Below are 18554 nucleotides of genomic sequence, written 5' to 3'. Positions count from 1 at the left end.
CTAAAATATAGAAAGGCAATTTTCAAACTTGAACGAAGAAGCACGGGCAAGACTCATAAAATGAATACACGTTAAAGAGATGTTTCAACTGAATCCTGATATCGTGACATTCATGATAATAAGTTAGTAGTAAGACATGCTTTAAGTTGTCCAATTACAATTGCATAGAGTCATTATTCACATATTAGTTATACATCAGCTGATGTATTTATAATACATGTGTGTATATCGCATGTATGTACATATATAATTAAATTTAAATGCAGATATATCTAATTTAGAATAAAATTAGTCTTTATATGAAACAGTTGTAATTATCAACGTTATAAATATTTAACAAAATGCTCGATAATTTATCGACAATATGATACGAATCTCTTGTAATTGCAACGAAAAATGATGTGTCATGGCTAAGACGTACATAAATAATTATAAGTTGGACACATGGTCTGAAAAAAACACTTTCATAAAAAATTAGAACCGTCCGGAAACGACTGCAACGGGCAAACAAGAGAGCCGTAAAATTGCAACTCACTGTATCATATCATAAAATCAGTTTAGGAACGATAATAAAGCGTTGTGTTATATATATTTTTGGAAAATTATTTACGCTTAATGTATTATACGGAGCCCGTACACGAAACGTTTCATTATTACTTAAACCCTATTAATGTATTATTATTGTTATATTCACTCAAAATTGTGTACGTACAGCGACGGACAGAAGAAATTTGATACGATTAAAAAGGCAGCATGAATTTACAAAATCGATTTATCTATACATACATGTACTGTATGTATAGGTAATGTATATAATGATACTGTATGTATGTAAATAATAATCCTTGCACTAATTGTTACACTAAAGTTTGAATTTACGTAAAAAAAGATATATTAGAGTTTGCTGTTGATTTTCCTGAATAGATATGTGTGACGTTTGAATTTTCGGATATTACCAGTATACCATCTAGACTGGTTGCCTAGATCGTAGTTTATTAATAATAACATTCTGTATCTCTCCTCTTACTTCCAATTTTTCAATTGGAGATAACGATTCCATAAAAGGAAGTAAACTTTTAAAAAACTGAAGATCTGAGTTTTCTTCGCTTTTGTTGTTTATGTCTTTTTTCAATAACTCTAGCCGCTGTTCCTCTAGCTTTAAAAATTCGATATCTACGTCCCTCCGCTGCTTTTTGTACTTGTATTTAGATTTTTGTGAACATTTTGAATTTGAGTGAAATCCTGAATCCGGAAATTGGATAGGTGTGGAAGTGGAATATCCCTGCGTACAATTCGAAGTACTTGCAAAATCACTTGTATCTTTGACGTCATCATTGGAAACTTCATCAGGTTGTTCCTCGATATTATCATCGCTAATGAACGAATTATCTGGCAAATTACTTCCACCGCGAGTATGAGCTACATAATCCTTGATGAATCCCATCATTTCGAAATACGGCCATTTGATCTTACATGGGGTTGTTGCTTTCGAGTCAGATTTCAAAGGGGGAAGCTTCTGTATGTTTTTCCTATAGCTGTCTTTTAAATTCTTCCATTTCAGTTTCGCAACAACTCCTGAAAGCACAAAAATTCGCATTTACTTTTCAAACATCGTATTACACATTTATTATTTTTTGCCAATTTCGTTATGCCGCAGGTATTTAGGGATTGGAATCAGTCTTTCGTTATTTGGCATTCGTTTTTCGAATAAATCAATCAACTGTATGCACGATCGTATTAAAAACATGCAGTGTCATATGGGACAAATTTATATATTTGACCTTGCGGTGACTTTGAAATCTTCTGTGTTAGATATTACCTAAAAGTGACTATTTTGGAAATTATTTTTAAAACGGACTATTTTCAAAACATCAAAAAACTGCGATCTTGCGTTTCGGCAATGCCATACTAGTAGTAGTATTTATGAAAAATGTCTTTATGTGTCCTTGTGATGTACATCGGGTAACGCTAATGCCGGCGTCACGTTGAATTTTAAAGTTCGTATCTTGATAACGAATAGCGCAAAAGACGAGTTCGTAATGCTTTGAAACAGTTTGACAATGAGTATCAGCTACAAGAATATGTAATAAAAAATGAAGGTATATGTTTAAAAATTTTAACATATTCTTCACAGGAGCTTTCAATGTCACCGCAAGATCGAATATACGAGTATTTTCGAAATATTTAAGTTACTCGAGATAATTCGGACACGCTGCATATGTCTAAACTCACAATGGAACATTTAAGAAATGGTATTAATGACATTTACAATCGGTGAAAATTTCCCAACTGTATTGAGTACATCGATGGAAAACATTGTAAATCAGATGTCCGCCAAACTCCGGTTCTTATTATTTCAATTATTTGCGCTATCATTCTATTATACCGCAAGGTGTCAACAAAAAATTTATAACGATCGAAGTTGGTAGCAGAAGTAAGCAAAGAGATGGAAACATTTTTATCACGTCACCCTCTTTCGTCTTTCGGAACAAGAAAAATTTAACGCTTCATCCCTTCTAAAGTTCGTCTAAGTTTTAACCGGAAATTGAGCGTATCCCGTAAAAAATGATACCTCCTGCGACCATATCCACGAAGAGCATTGACTTCGCAAAGAGAAAATTTTAATAAACCACTCTCGATAGCAAGAAAATGAATTGAACATTCGGTATTGTCTATAGTAAATCGCGTCTTTTGGCTAAAGATATAGAAACTTCACTACATAAAGCAATCATTTTTATCAAATGTGTTTGTATATTACACAATTTTACCCAAGAAAGAGACAGAGATAGTGATTTAGATTACATTCGAGTAACAACGAAGTTAAATGAAGGAAATGGTGATGGCAGATGCAGTCTATTTGAGTGGAATCAATAGATGCTGGTAACTATCGAAACGATGTAGTATAAGATACAATTTTCAATCTTTTTTTCCTTCGTCTTCTCCACTTCATATTTCTTTACATTTAATTTAAAAACATATACATGTATATTATATGTATTAATTAAGATATCTTATAAGAATACTTATATGAGTTTCACAATTATTTTTCTTCAGTAGAACGCTTAGTTTACAAGATATCCCTATTCTCTTTATATACCCAATTCGATATATGTATACGAATGAAAGAAAAACTATAAATGTTACAATTTATGTCAGTACAGTTGATATCTTTGTACGTGCCTTTTTTCAAAGCTGCTCAAAAAAGCTCACGCCTTTTGTACGTCACCATCAATCATCTATTACCTAGAAAACGAGTCCAGTAAACGCCATCTGCACTTAGACTCGATCACTGTTAGAACTCTTGACCTCGATCGTACAGAAAGTGGCGAGTGGCAGAAACGGTCAAAGGAGAGACGACAAAACGGCAGAAAATAAATCATACTCATAAACAGACATATGTATGATCGCACTGAAATAATTCGTTATATGAAATAAATCATACACAGCTTAACGCGGTGACACTCTGCCCCTCATTCGCTGTATTGCTTATTTCATATGGCTCGGTGTAGACGAGTAACATTTTATCGTACGACACCGTTGCGGTGTCGAAAAAACAGAGAAATACAGTTCTTCTGTCTCACAAAAGAAGAATACATACACAGGTATTTTCTTGTTGTTCCAACCAGTCCCGCCGCTGCGGCGATTTGCCGCAAACGGCTCGTCTGAAGTCGGCCTTAGTAGTAGTAGCAGTAACAAATGTACAAAACAACTAAAGATGTATATTCTGTATTATTCACTTTGCATTGAATAGCAAGTCAGAAGACTCGCATATGCAGTCGTAAACGAGATTTTCGTAGAAATCATTTATTTAGGTTCGTAAAGTATGATGTAAAGATAAACAGATCAATGGCTAGTAGATGTAAACAGATCGCCAAGCGGCAAACGGAACGGTGAACGTTTGGTTATATTTGTGAATGTGTCACAGATGCACATATATGGACAGAATTCAATTCGCTAGTACTGGCAGTGTTTTACGAATATCTAGAAAACTAAATGAGTGCGACATTTTCGTACAAGGAAAATTCAAAATGTCGATTTTCATAATATATTTAAAAATCATCGAAATCGGATAAGGAGTTATTAATCCACAATTGTATCTATTAATAATTATGTTGCTAATTTAATTATATAACAATATAAGAATAGAATAAACATTTTACCTGTACAATTACACTTCTTTCCTACTTCTTCCCATATCATGTCTGTGATAGACTTATTTTTATAATCTTTATGATTATCTTGCCATAAAATCGGCCTACATTGCACTTCAGTTATTAAACATTCGATATCAAAATAATTCTTCGTATTCATCATTACTACTTATTTGCTGCTTGGATAACTACTAAAATAACAAACATAATAGTAGAAGACAGATCGACAAAAATTGGTCCCCTCTCTGCCGCTCACTGTTACCGCGTTGTCGCTCATCGCTAGTTGCTGCGTATGGCCTATGTCACATACAGCCTCTCAACCAGCTTCGTAGATTGCCCGCAACGACGCCACTTCGCAATACAGTGCATGGGTTTATAGCGACAGTCGATATTTAAAATCTAATACTCTCCTACTACGCGAAACAGCAAAAATCTACCTTAATTTTGCCTGGTCTGCTAAATTACCACCATAGGAAACACTACATAACTCCAAATTGTCATGTTTGACTTTAATTTAATCGAAAAAATCTCATCGATGTGATACAAAAACGCTCACACAAAAAATGTTGCAATTTAAGAAACTATACTATTGTATTACGAACTATCAAGCTGCCAAATCTCATCAAAAAGAAATTTCAATAGAGATGACCATTCACATGCTACAAATCCCAACAACTACAATCTACTACTATACTACTCTACTACTCCCGAATAAAACGTCACGTACCTTAAACGTTATCAAAACAATACTGTCTTTTCTATTAATTAAGTAGTCAATATTTAAAGTATGGAATTGTAATTTTTAGATTTGATTTTAAGCGAACGAGCATGCGCAAATTCATAAAATAAATAAAGGTTAGAGACGATGTTTCAGTTGAATCATGGCACGAAGTTAGTAACAGCCTCTAGATTCTACAATTACAACGACATTAATATATGAATTATTTAGATTAAACGTGTTATTTATATATTAGATTATTTATTTATAATGCATGTCGTTATTATATATAGTTAATATTAATTTTACTTAATGTTAATAGAAAGATTAATATTAATAGAATAAAATTAGTTTCTTATATAAAACAGTCGTAATTGTTAACTTCATATATATTTAACAAAATTTATTAAGATTATGATTTGAACCTCTTGAAACTATGCGAATTTAAAAATTATTATTAAACAAAATCTATTCAGTTTATTATAACCAAGTTTCTTATCATAGAGTCGTGTAGTATGAGATCAATAAGTTGGAAGGTTTCGTGACGAAACTTTCGTCAGAGTATGAGATCGAGTTGATTCAGAAAGTTTTTAATCTCGTGGTTGTAGGTGTTGTTAATCAGTGTGCTATCAAAATATATTGTTTTGTGCGTAGATAACACTGCGTCTATAATGAAATAATGAAATGTGTAATATCTTGAAAAATTCATAAATTAATGAATAAGGAAATATATACTCCTGTTCATATTACATTAGTGAAAATGTCACATATATATGAATGATTAGAGTATCTTACTAATTTAATACTTCAATAACTTCAAAGAAATAAAAATTGATTCGTATATTTTGCAAGAGAGAGAGTAACTGATTTCTCAATTTCCATAATTTCGACGAAAGATGATGTGTCATAGCCGAAACGTTCGTAAATCATTATAAGTTGGAAATACTGTAAAGATCATTGAAAAAATAGTTCAATAAAAAATGAGTTCCGTCTGGAAACGATTACAACGGGTAAACAAGAGAGCCGCGAAATTTCAATTCACTGTGTCGTATCATGAAGTCAGTTTAGAAACGACAACAAAATGGTGAGTGTTATATATATATTTTTTCAACATTATTAACACGAATCAATATTTATCGTAAGTGATTCTTTTTTGTGCTTAATATATCGTAAGGAACATGTACACGAAACATTTCATTATTACATAAAATGCTATTAATATATTATTATTCAAAACTTTGTATATACATGTATTCACAAATCTATTTGAAAAGGAATTATTATACTAAATTAGAACATTGCAGAAAAAGAGTAACATTCTGTCATTTCACACAAGCATATGTGCTTACACAATATAACTGGTTTAAGATATTAAATATTCATTATAAATAAATACTTATGACTCTGTGACAATATTTATAGTAAACAACAATGTGAAAGAATAATTGATAAAATATAACTCTTATTATTAATTATAGCTTTACTTCTATAGCATATTTATGTATATAACATATTTTAACTGTTTTGCATATAAGATATGTGATGCATATAAATATTATTAGAAACTATTTTATATTACATAAACATACATAAATACATCAGAAACTATATTCTAACATCATATAGGAAGCCAAACAAGCTAAGTGTTGTATGGACAAGACGTAGTAGAAGAGTTAGTTCAGAACCGCTAGATTGGGAACCTAGCTTAAGTGACCCACTAAAAGGTGTTATTAGTTGGGCAGTTCCTGATAATCATACAGTTTCTGTAACTTTGTTTAAAGATCCAAGGACCCATGAATTGGAAGATAAAGATTGGACATTTGTCATCGAAGATGTAAGAAAAAATAGATATAGACATTTGCAAATATTATTGTGCTGAATATGGATTAATACATTAATATAATACAACTAGGTTTCTTCTACTGGTAAAAGACGACATGTAGCTGCAACAAATATAAATATGAAAAAATATGCGACATTAGAATCTAGTCAACAACAGCTTAAATTGGATTTGAAACCAACATCAAAAAAGATTGTTAGTGCTGCACTAGAATGTACTTTATCTTGTGTTTTCTTAAGAGAAGGAAAAGCAACGTAAGAAAATGTTTTTTAAGCTTTGATTTATAGTTAATTAAATTTAATATTCATTATAATTTTCAATCAGGGATGAAGATATGCAGAGTATGGCTAGTTTGATGTCAGTTAATAACAATAGCGATATTGCACCTTTAGATGATTTTGATAATGAAGATATACCGGAAGATGTTGAAGAAGTATCTGGAAAAAACATTGATGAAATTTTAGATATCTCTGCTCAGCTTGACTTAATGACAAGTAGTCTTACTGAGAGTGAATTACCTAGTACTCCAATAAGTGGTATGAATTAAATATTAAATACTTGTTTTGTGCAGAGAAAAGATGACTAGTCAAAGAAATGCAAGTCTGATTGGTTGTTTCTGATAGACCCAATTATATGAATAAGCTCTCATATTGGCTGAAAATATCACTTATACAAATAAAACAATATAGCAATGCTTGACAGTGAATGATAGAGAGCAGTATATCCTTTATCCTTGTACCATTCTCCTAGTAATCTTTTCAACTTTGCACAATGTACACAATGTATCATTAATTCATATCTTAATCATAATGCACATTTTGCAGTGGCAAGTTTATCAAAAGATGATACTACTCCTGTAAATGATAGCGATCACATCATGCGTGATGTTAGTCTATCAGGTATTGGCGATTCTTTCAAAGAAAAATCACCCTTAAAGGATGCTATTACTGTTGAAAACAAGTATGTTAATAATTGATCAGGAAAATTAAGATTCATTTAACAATTCCACAATTTAATATTTTTAATAAATGTTTCATTACTATTGCAGTAAAAATATTGAACATAGTGCGTTAGTAAGATTACCATTACAACCACTAGAACTAAAAAAGAATGATGCCAATATTCCTAGATTAAAAGAAATTACACCAGGTCAGGATTTATTGGAATGGTGCAAAGAAGTAACTAAAGATTATACTGGTGTAAAAGTTACCAATCTTACAACATCTTGGAGGAATGGAATGGCATTTTGTTCAATAATACACCATTTTAGACCAGATCTTATGTATGTATTAGAAAACGCATCTAGAAATGTTTTAATAATATTAAATATAATAATACAAAAATATAAAATAGCTTAATAATATTAAAGATCAATAGAATTATTCTTTACAAATGAATAGCTTAAAATTACACTTTATTGTAAAATATTTATTTTTAATTTTAATAAAAATTATACTACACTGTTTTGTGATAAGTATTTTAATAATAATTTTCAGAGACATAGATTCACTATTACCACATGATGTAAAGGGTAACTGTAAGAAAGCATTTGATGCTGGAGAAGCTCTTGGTATACCTAGAGTAATAGAACCAGCAGATATGGATATACTAACTGTACCTGATAAATTAGCTGTAATGACTTACTTGTACCAATTGAGAGCACATTTTACTGGTCATGAATTAGAGGTATTTAACAAATTTCATTGATGTCTTACTTTTCCGTGTCTATAATTAACTTTTTTAATTATATTATCCATAAATCTAAAGGAGTAGTTGTTTATATATATGTAATTTGATTTTAATATGAAACGATCTGTCAAAAAAAGGATATGATCTGTTCAGTTGTACTAAACAGAAATTTAAATCCCTTTCTACAGAGATTTAATTTGAGCCTTTTACTGTCTTTTTAAGAATGTCCATTTGAATTTAATTCTGCATTCAATATCTCTTATAGTATTTTTTCTTTCTTCTTTTTTTACAGAATTAAATTACCATCTTTGCTATTATTTGTTTTTTTATTTGTTTTCTTGTTCATTTTATAGAAAAATTACATAAAATCGAATTTATTCATTCTGAATAAAATAATAACATTGAATGCTGCAAATACTTTTTAATGTACTGAATCACAAAGAGCTCTCTTCAATTCAGTCTCCAATACATACATTAATCTTGATCTCTCATTTTGTATTTAAAATTACTTTTTTATTGAGCAAATATAAAGTTAGCAAATGTAATGTTACTCTATCATGATTTTTCATATAATTACACTTATAAATTTATAAAATAAAAAACATTTTCATACACACACACACACACGCACGCACGCACGCACGCATGTATTTATTTATTATGTTAATTTCCTGTACACAAAGTATACTATGCATTTGTGATCAAGTTACGTATATAATTTATTAAATATATAGAAAGTGACATGTACAATATAAAAACTATTGTACACTTCTTCAGAAAAAAAGTTATTTCATATTTTCAGGTACATCAGATAGGTAAAACTACAGATGAATCATCTTACATGATTGGAAGATTTAATACAGACAATAATTCAGATGTAAGCGTGCAACTGTTTGGTCAGGAAATAATTAATTTACGTAAAAAAGATCAAATGGAACATAAAAATAATAAAACTGATAGCAACAGACGGTATATTTTTATTATACTATTAATATTTTTAATTTTTTTGAAATATTAGGAAAGACAATAAAGATACAACATTTTTCTCTAGATCAAATCCATTTGATAATAAGAAAGAGGACATTAATATTGATTCCTTAAAAAATAAGTTGCATCTAAGTTTGAATATGGAAAATCAAGATCATGATCAATGCAATAAGGATAAATCACCGTCAAGTGTTAAGGATGTTAAAGATATTATACTAGCTAGTTCAAAAAGTATTCTGGAGAAAGTATTGTCACCAACTAAAGAAAAGTACTCATCTAGAGAAAAGGTATATAAGTAAATTTATAATGGATAAATAATTTCTATGTATTGTTATGTTACATTTATGTCACGCTTATAAATAACTATTTTTTAAATGAGTGGTAAGGAGGTATTTTGTGATTGACATTATTTTATTATTAATTATATACACAGAGTAAATCTCCACCAAGAATATCACAAGCACAGCAACGCCCTATATTAATGACTCGTCGACAATTAACAGATCCTTTTGGGTCTGATGAAGAAGAGGAAAATATTCAAATAATTGATGAAAAGTGGTCTCAATCAATCTCAATTAACAAATCAGAAACGCCAATGTATAATGTTAGTATTTTTGAATTGTTTAAGTATTTGAATTTTATATAGTTATATAACTGAGTTTATATTATCTCCTTTATACACTACATTAGCAATTCATCTCTGTTTATTTTTTTTTATGTAATCTCAAAGTACTAGAACTTCCCAACAACTTTTTATAATGTATATTAAATGCAAAAACAGTTTTGAAATTTTTAATTTGATCCTTCTTAGAAATAAAAGCTTTATGTGTAATACTGTCGTATTTTTATACATAAGAGGAGAGATATTTAGGTGTAATATATCAGATTTTGTGTACGGCGGGATAGAGTTACAGCTTTGAAATAGTTAGAAGTAATAGAATTGATGACTTTCAGTAATAGGTCATAGTTCAATACGTCATATAGCACAAAAGTCTGTTTTGAAATTGGAAATGTTTCAAAGATTTTATGAACAACTTTATTTTTGAATGGAATCGTCAATCTTTTTATACACTGATTGGTGTACAAAATTTTTAATGAAAAAGTATTAAACTACTTTTCTTTGGAAATAGTTAGTTTCAAAGATATATCTATAATTTTAAATCAATATTTGAATTCACGTGTCTACACTTGTACTGCTTTTTTCTTTTTTGAAAGTAGTATAAATGTGAGTATAGTGAGTATATAAAATGGTATAGATGTAGTATAAATCCTTGTTTTGAGATGTTTATTCATTTCAAAATATTTTAAATATAATACTTTAATAAAACGATTAACAACTGCCAAAAACTAACAACCGCTTTAAATAATATAAAATACTAGTGACTCTGGTTAATGATATTTTATGCTTTGATATAAACGTGAAAATTTCGTTTATGCAATATGGCGAGGATGTTTTTCAGCGGTATTATGTCCACTCATTTAAGAATCACAATACCTGCGTAATCACATATTACGCTAAAGATTTACAAAGATCATAATGACTTATAAAATTAATTATTGTTAGACAGAAGTTCATGAAAGATGGTCATATTTCCATCTGCTTATTTACATTTCCAATAAATTGCACTTACTATTCATACCAAAGTACGAAAAATGTCCACACATCAAAATGTATTTATTTATGCTATGCTCAGATGTACTATTTGCTCAATATATTTATGTTTTATGCTCACATATGTTTATATGTATATTTTGCATGTAGATATATTCAAATACATGGGTATGAAAAATTTACATATTTAGTATTTATAATAAATTACATATATATATGTATATATACGTGCATATTGTATGTGAATGTTGATTATGCAGATTATATTCTTAATGTAAATCGTAACATTTAATGTAGGATAAATTTTCAATAGTTCAGTAATTGAACTAACTTTATTTATCTTCTTTTTATAGGATTCAGTCAATGTTTGTGAAAGGGGTAATCGTACTGAATATCAGAGTGTATCATCACCACAAGGAGAACAACGTTCTCAACATGTAATTACTTTCTTCATACTTACCAATTTTTTTTGTAGTGTCACAACTAATTTACTATTTTTCTTTCTTTTTTTTTTTTATATTAGCCATTAGTCAGTCGACATGACGAATTAAGAGAACGTGCCAGGCAACTATTAGAACAGGCTAGGAATCATACAAAGTCAACTGGCCTTATTTCCACTGCTGCTTATCCTATTGAGGTTTTGTTTTTTTTTTTCAGTGTTATTATTTTGTGTAGAATAGTTGTGTACATTCATTTAGTTTCATACTTTTTACACTAATTTTGTCATTTCTAATCAGATTGTCCTTTGAATTAAGATACATTTTATTTTATAACATTTAATTTATAGAGCCAAAATGATGATGAAAGACAGCAACAATTACGTGAAAGAGCAAGACGTTTAATAGCGGAAGTAAAAATGGGTGTTAATGTTACTTCAAATCAAATTAATGATGACAATAATAGTGAGAGACGATCAATAGATGATCAAAATAATAGTCCAAGACGTAGTATCACACCGTCTACTCCAGGTGACAAATTTAGTACAAAGGTAGGTAATTATTATATCTATTAAAACAATGATTCCCAATATGTGCACCTTGGAGAAAACTATGTCCGCCACTGTGAAAGAGCATGGCTTCTTTTTCTTTTTTTTTTAATCGCGCAATTGTATCTGCTGTTATAAATTTTAGATCCTGAACATTTGAGTACCTCCATATCCCTAATATATATGTTTAGCCCTACATAACTTCCCTTACTCTAGAATATTATAGCTTCTCAGTCTTAAATGCAGTTAAGCAATGATTCGCGGAACACTAATTAATATTATAACAAAATATCATTACAAAATTACTATTATATTTATACTATCTTAGTAGTTTCTTAGAGTAGCTTAACTCTATATTAATAAAAAAAGGTGTGTTTTTTATTTCTGATATTAAATGATTTGAATGTTGAATGCTCTTACTCCATCAATGAATAGAAATTTATGTTCTTTACATCACTCATGACAAAGCGCAATTTTTAATATTTATTATAAGATATATAAATTTATATACAATAAATATTTCAGTCTGAGTATAATGGAAACACTCTAGGAACTTCGAATGTAATAGATGCAGAGAAAAAAACTGGTTCTCCTTTATTCTCGTTCTCTAAGATAATAGAGAGAATTTCACCAGATAAAACTAGCCCTGATGGTACTTCGTATACACTCAGAGGGGTATGGTTTAAATTAATTTATTTGGAATTAAGTTAGAATCAAATATCTTATGAATCATTTCATATGTAGCTGGGAAAAGATATGACATCATATATTCAAAATGAATTAGAAGCATTAGAAAGAGAACAAACTCAAATAGATATTCAAGCTGGTAAACTTGAGAAACAACTTCGAGCTGCAATGGAAAGCGATAATGAGGATGAAACAGAAAGACTAATGTCTCTTTGGTTTACGCTTGTTAATAAAAAAAATGCATTATTGAGAAGGCAAATGCAATTGAATATATTGTAAGTAATTATGTCTTTGGTTTTTTATTAATCATCTGGAATACTGTTTAGATATTTGTTGTATTGTTCTTTTATCATTTGTAATATACTTTAGAGAAAAAGAAGATGATCTAGAACGACGTTTTGAATTGTTAAATCGTGAATTGAGAAGCATATTAGCAGTAGAAGAGTGGAGAAAAACTCCTGAACAAAAAATGAGAGAAAATTTACTTTTAGAAGAATTAGTTTCAATAGTAAATAAAAGAGATGAATTAGTTCATCATCTTGATACACAAGAAAGAGCGTAAGTATAGAAGGTTAATTTATATTTAAATTCTATTGAAATTACATAATATAATAAGTATAATAAGTATAATATAATTAATAGACATTAAAAGCTGATTTTATGGATTGTTCTTTCTGTGAATGTTATGTTACATTTTGTTTTATTATTATTATATTTTAGTATTGAAGATGATGACGAAATAGAGCGAAACTTATCTAGAGCTGGATTAGCTCAAAGAAATAAAAATTGTATGATACAATGAAAGAGTAATTTTATTCCTGTCAATACGACGAAAGTGACAAGTAAGTATTCTTAAATATTACAGACATTTTTTAGTTAAAAAATGGATAAAACAAAATCATTCTCAAACAAAAGTTAAATGATCTTTAACTAAAAATAATTTTAGGTACGATTCGTTTTGCTGTGGGGTTGCCAAAGAAAACACATAATAAAATTTTTCTCAAAGATAAAATCGAGAATTTTATAATCTGTAAAACATTAATATTTAAAAACTTATTTTATACTATGAACTGTATACAAGTTGTACACAATCCGTGTTTTATATTTATACAAATTCATTAAGTACTGCATAAACAAAACGCTACTTTTTGTAGTAGTTTTAGGTTCAAAATAAAAACCGGTCCGTCGAAGAAATACATAAGATCAATGAAGCCTATTACGAGGTTGCAAAGATTATATGTAAAAAGAATATGTTGCTAGAAAAAATGAATTTTGGTTATAGTTCGATTCATTTAAGATTCTAATGTCTTATAAAGGCAATAGTAGAAAAATACGGTACGTAGGAAACTGCTAATTTAAAGAAGGTGCTTGAATCTCGATAAGTGATGAAAAAGAAATGTTGCAACATATAATGTCATATCTGCAATTAAGCAGTATTAAACATTACATAAGTTACTTGAAAAGTTACATATAAAGATACATATGTAACTTGAGGAAGAAGAAAGAAATTAGTTATTACAAAATAGTATGGAAAATTTTGTGAAAGATTTTAATGGATTATGTCTATTTTGTGCCATATAAAAATATCCTAATTTTTTTATTCAAGTAATCGTTTATTTGCCTATAAAATATTTGTCATTTTAACATTGTGTAATATGCAATTACGCATAGAGAGTATCATATTTATTATTAATTCCTGGGTTCCATATTAATGATATATGAGGCCTAATTAATTTTATACATTCATGGATGTATAAAATATTATCGTATATTTCTTTTTCTCAAAAGTAATGAAATGAATTATACAATAATTATTACTTCAAAATTTTATTTCTATTAAATATGCTTTTCCAGATTCATTGATATTTTAATTAATGTTAAATAAAATAACCAAAAATTAAATTGCCAAAAATTCATAATTCATTCACAAACTTAAGGACAAACATAGGACAATTAATATGCATATTCCATTTATCTATAGCTTTGATTACGTAATGCGTAATTTTAGCAATGTATTTTATGTGTATATACAGGGTATCTTACACAACTGGGACAAGCTGTATTCTTAAAACAGAGGAACATGAAAGAGTATGTTATAAACGAAAATTAAATACTCTGTTAGATGCTGCAAATATTTCTATATTGCCTCAATAAGTTAGTCTACTTGAAAAGTGCTTTTCAAGATGGAATTCTGTTGTCTTGTAATGCAATTGTCTTGTAAATTATAATAAATTATGTTCTTCAGGAACATGTGATAGCAAAAGTTGGTTATATTGAATGTGCATTGGAAAAAGTATTTATTAATGAGCGTCCAAAAAATTGAAGAAATATTGTTATATAGAGGTAATAATGGGTAAATTGCTTAAACGTTAAAATTGACATTGATTTAAAGATAAAAACCAAGTAACTTGCAGACTGGGTCAGTGATGTTTCAAAATGTGCTGGAGGGATCCGAGGATTTTGAGGATCATTTTATAATAAGATGCTGATCTCAAATGAACGAAAGTATTTATGTCCTAAATCTATTAGTTTAAAGATTATTTCAATTTTATGTTTATTGAATATTTTTGTGTATCATAACACTGCTATTATAGAAAACAGCTCAACTATCTCATTGATTACTTTATGAAAACATATTTTACAATGTTCAATATGAACAATTGGTTCATATTTATAGATACATAATAATGGCATATTACTACATCTGACATATACAGAAATAACAAAGAAAATTGAAAATTGAAATAATTTTTAAACTAAACCCTTGGAACATAATTAACTTAATATTTTTTTATAAAGAAAAATTAGATTGATATCTATAAGATATAAAATGTTATATAAAAGGGCATAATTGCACTTTTCAAGTGTAAAAATGTATAAAAGTACATATAAATAATATAGAAATATATGATATTTTTTAGTATCATTCTATTTTCTTTTTTAATATGAGTTTTTATTTTCAACTGTTCTAAGGTCTTTAATCATAGACTTAAACAGCTCTTCTTAATCATAGAGGAGACAGCTTATCTCAATTGTATATTCGTTTATGTTTCAAAACTAGATAAGAAATTTTATGTTTATAGTTAGTAATCTGCTACATATACACAGTGTGACCGAAAGCATTGTATCAACTGGTAGAAAGTCATTTTTTATACAAAAATAAATCGAAAATGTAGAATAGAACTTTTTTATTCAAGAGTTAATTTCTTTCTTGAATCTAATATGTGGAAAATCACGCAGACAGTTTATATAGAAACAATAGGAACTATAGTATCAAAATGGATTTTCTTGACAATTAATGTAATTTTATTCTACATTTTTTATTTATTTTTACATAAAAAATCACCTTCTATCTACTTAATAGTTCCTTCAGCCCTGCCCTGTATACATACACACACACACACACACACACACACATGTAATAAAGTGGATTTATTTAATTAATTTTCTAAAAGAATTTCTATAATTAATTTTTCATTAATGTCATTAATATGGCTACTAAGAAACTGTAACATCAGAGAATAAGTAAAGAATAAGTATGCAATATGCATATAATATAATTCTTTTGCCTTGCAATATAAAATTTATTTTTATTTAACAATTTTATGATATACATATAAAAGTAATACTCAAAAAGCGCTAAACAACTGTTACTTTACAAAGTAAAGAAATCTAAGCTAATAAAACTTAGTTAAAATAATATAATGGGATTGGTGCAGGCATATCATACTCAATGTAACTGCCATAATCGATCATCAAATACATAGAAAGCAATGCTTTCATAAAATATGCACATATACAATAGAATGTGCTTCATGTTCCATAAATTCAGTTTGGTGGTAAAAAGTACTGAATTTTACTTTTGATGTTAATATATGTGCAAACCAGACACATTTGATTTCAGTGATAACATATAAAAGATAATGAAAAAAAATTTACATAAGCTAAGAATCGTTTTTGTTAACTTTAATGCGTTTCTAATTCTTATATAGTGAATGTTATTGTACATAATAAAGCTTTACAATATTTTAAAATAATGAAAATTTTTCAATATTCTTGGTAATTGTTAGGACATATATATATATATATATATAACGCAAAACGTATCGAAAAATATCAAACTGCAATATTGAAACGTGACTGTTAAATTTTCTTTACTTTGCTGTATCTATTTTAGTACTAATTTATCGAATATCGTAACAGAAAATGTCCGATTTCTATGACTAATGTAGCAATAATTTATTATTTCAATGTCTGCAAATATTTATATCTGTACGTGAGAGCGGTAAATTGTGTATATACAGGATTAATAATTGTAAGACATGTGTATGTACCACATAGAGTTGTGAATATGCAGCGTATCTCGTAATAATTATTTAATCAATATTAAATTAATAGTTCAATAAATAACATATTCTTAAGGCAATTGATATAATTAAATTAGTACAGTGTATATGTTTATTTTAAAATATAAAATTGGAACAGTGAAATATTTAAATTAACACATTGTGTACGGCGTTTTGCGCTCCCAGGCTCTCTTAGCGTGCACATTTTTTATCGGTACAACCTACCGATGTACTGGCTATACTGACGGATTGTTTTTACATGCTTGGAATGTCAACATCCAGCTTTTTTGCTAATCATTTGTCACAAGAACGCAAGGCTTCATTATCCTGGTAATATAACAAAAACATTTGTCTCTGGTTGCTAAGTCATCGATTCAGTCGAAAGAACATGAAAACATGAAAACATTGAAAACATAAAAAGATATCTCGTGACCCGTACGCAATGTAAGAACAATATTATGAAATTCTCTGTCTCTTTCTTTCTCTTTTTGTACTTATATTAAATTAAGTGCAATATACCTTTAATCGAATTATTATAACTGTATTCGTTGCTTAATTTCGAGATACTTTGTATATATGTTCCAACATAAAAACATTTTCATATTTGTATCGTTATGTAATGTTGTACTAAAGTAATTTTAATTTATTTTATTCGTTACTATTAAAAAATACTGACTATAATATATTAAAGTTATGAAAGCAATGACAATTCTTGCCAATATAATATTGAAAAAAATTAATTAACTTGTAAATTATTTCATGTGAAAAGTCAAATGTGTAGCATGTCAAAACACAGTAGTTCTCGATAAATAAAAAGAAATAAAGCACTACGACAAAACATAAGAAAACATTTTTATAATATTTATTATACAGCTTTTCCATATAACTGGAATTATAATATGTGAATTGATATGGTACTTGGAATGGTAATAAGCAAAGCTTACATGTTTAGGTTTAATTTTTACCTTTATTTTTAATTTTTATGGGTAACTTTTTTGGAACATAGTATAATTAAAGTAAGAAAGTGAAGATATCGTTTTTAAAATCGAATTTGGCAGTAAAGGCAACTTTTAAGAGCGAAATATACATTTGAAATGGTGGAAACCTGCAATAGTAATATTTCTAATTTTAGGAAATAAATATCAAATTGTTTACAATTTTTATATATACTGTTTGATGCGCAAAAAGAAGTAAAAATTCTCGTTTTAGAAACACGTCTATACTTTCCAAATCGCACAGCGTCACCGGTGTAAGGTCGTTATAAGATCATGATCCTCGTATGCAAAGGGCTAACTCTATATTCTGAAATAAATCCTTAATATGTAATTCGATAATAAATAATTAATACGTAATAACGTAATTGTAATGCTTATGAAAATTTGGCTAAGTAATTTTCTAATTCAGCGGTATATCTTAGACAGTAAACAATCTAGTTACCATATCTTACCTGTTATATCTGTTATAAAAAAAGCCTCGAAGCCTGGTGTTCGTCCGGTATTGTTGACGTCCTTTTCATCACGATCTTCTCCTCAAGAACTG

The 18554-nt window shown here is 28.6% G+C and overlaps 2 protein-coding genes across 5 annotated transcripts; one reads left to right on the top strand and one right to left on the bottom strand.

The window, feature by feature from the left end:
* Positions 1-2: 2 nt before the first annotated feature.
* LOC122571863 lies at positions 3-5268 on the bottom strand. Its single transcript, XM_043736123.1, has 2 exons — positions 4161-5268; positions 3-1575 (listed from the first exon to the last, which is right to left on the bottom strand). The coding sequence occupies exons 1-2, from the start codon at positions 4312-4314 to the stop codon at positions 968-970; spliced, it is 762 nt and encodes a 253-aa protein (XP_043592058.1). The 5' UTR covers positions 4315-5268; the 3' UTR covers positions 3-967.
* A 170-nt stretch (positions 5269-5438) lies between these two features.
* Positions 5439-17863, top strand: LOC122571859 (EH domain-binding protein 1). 4 transcript variants are annotated; one of them, XM_043736105.1, is made up of 18 exons: positions 5441-5953; positions 6496-6703; positions 6782-6963; positions 7034-7245; positions 7534-7669; positions 7758-7991; positions 8206-8395; positions 9201-9367; positions 9450-9672; positions 9819-9989; positions 11351-11434; positions 11521-11634; positions 11785-11985; positions 12508-12657; positions 12727-12944; positions 13039-13227; positions 13390-13511; positions 13616-17863. In XM_043736105.1, exons 1-17 carry the CDS (start codon positions 5850-5852, stop codon positions 13469-13471), a joined length of 2865 nt encoding a protein of 954 aa, XP_043592040.1. In that variant the 5' UTR covers positions 5441-5849; the 3' UTR covers positions 13472-13511; positions 13616-17863. The 4 variants fall into 4 exon arrangements, with proteins under 4 accessions (XP_043592044.1, XP_043592043.1, XP_043592041.1 ...); XM_043736108.1 differs by lacking the exon at positions 9819-9989 and having other exon boundaries at positions 5440-5953; XM_043736106.1 differs by lacking the exon at positions 11521-11634 and having other exon boundaries at positions 5440-5953.
* The last annotated feature ends 691 nt before the right edge of the window (positions 17864-18554 follow it).

The sequence above is a fragment of the Bombus pyrosoma genome, linkage group LG10 (genome assembly GCF_014825855.1).
Source record: "Bombus pyrosoma isolate SC7728 linkage group LG10, ASM1482585v1, whole genome shotgun sequence".
NCBI lineage: Eukaryota > Metazoa > Arthropoda > Insecta > Hymenoptera > Apidae > Bombus > Bombus pyrosoma.
This window is presented reverse-complemented; position numbering and strand designations above follow the sequence as displayed.

Coding starts and splice junctions, on each gene's coding strand:
- LOC122571863 (XM_043736123.1), bottom strand. CDS start 4,314: ATGATGAATACGAAGAATTATTTTGATATCGAATGTTTAATAACTGAA. Junction 1,576..4,160: donor AAAGAAGTGTAATTGTACAG/GTAAAATGTTTA, acceptor TTGTGCTTTCAG/GAGTTGTTGCGAAACTGAAA.
- LOC122571859 (XM_043736105.1), top strand. CDS start 5,850: ATGAGTTCCGTCTGGAAACGATTACAACGGGTAAACAAGAGAGCCGCG. Junction 9,368..9,449: donor AAAACTGATAGCAACAGACG/GTATATTTTTAT, acceptor ATTTTTCTCTAG/ATCAAATCCATTTGATAATA. Junction 12,658..12,726: donor CTTCGTATACACTCAGAGGG/GTATGGTTTAAA, acceptor TTTCATATGTAG/CTGGGAAAAGATATGACATC.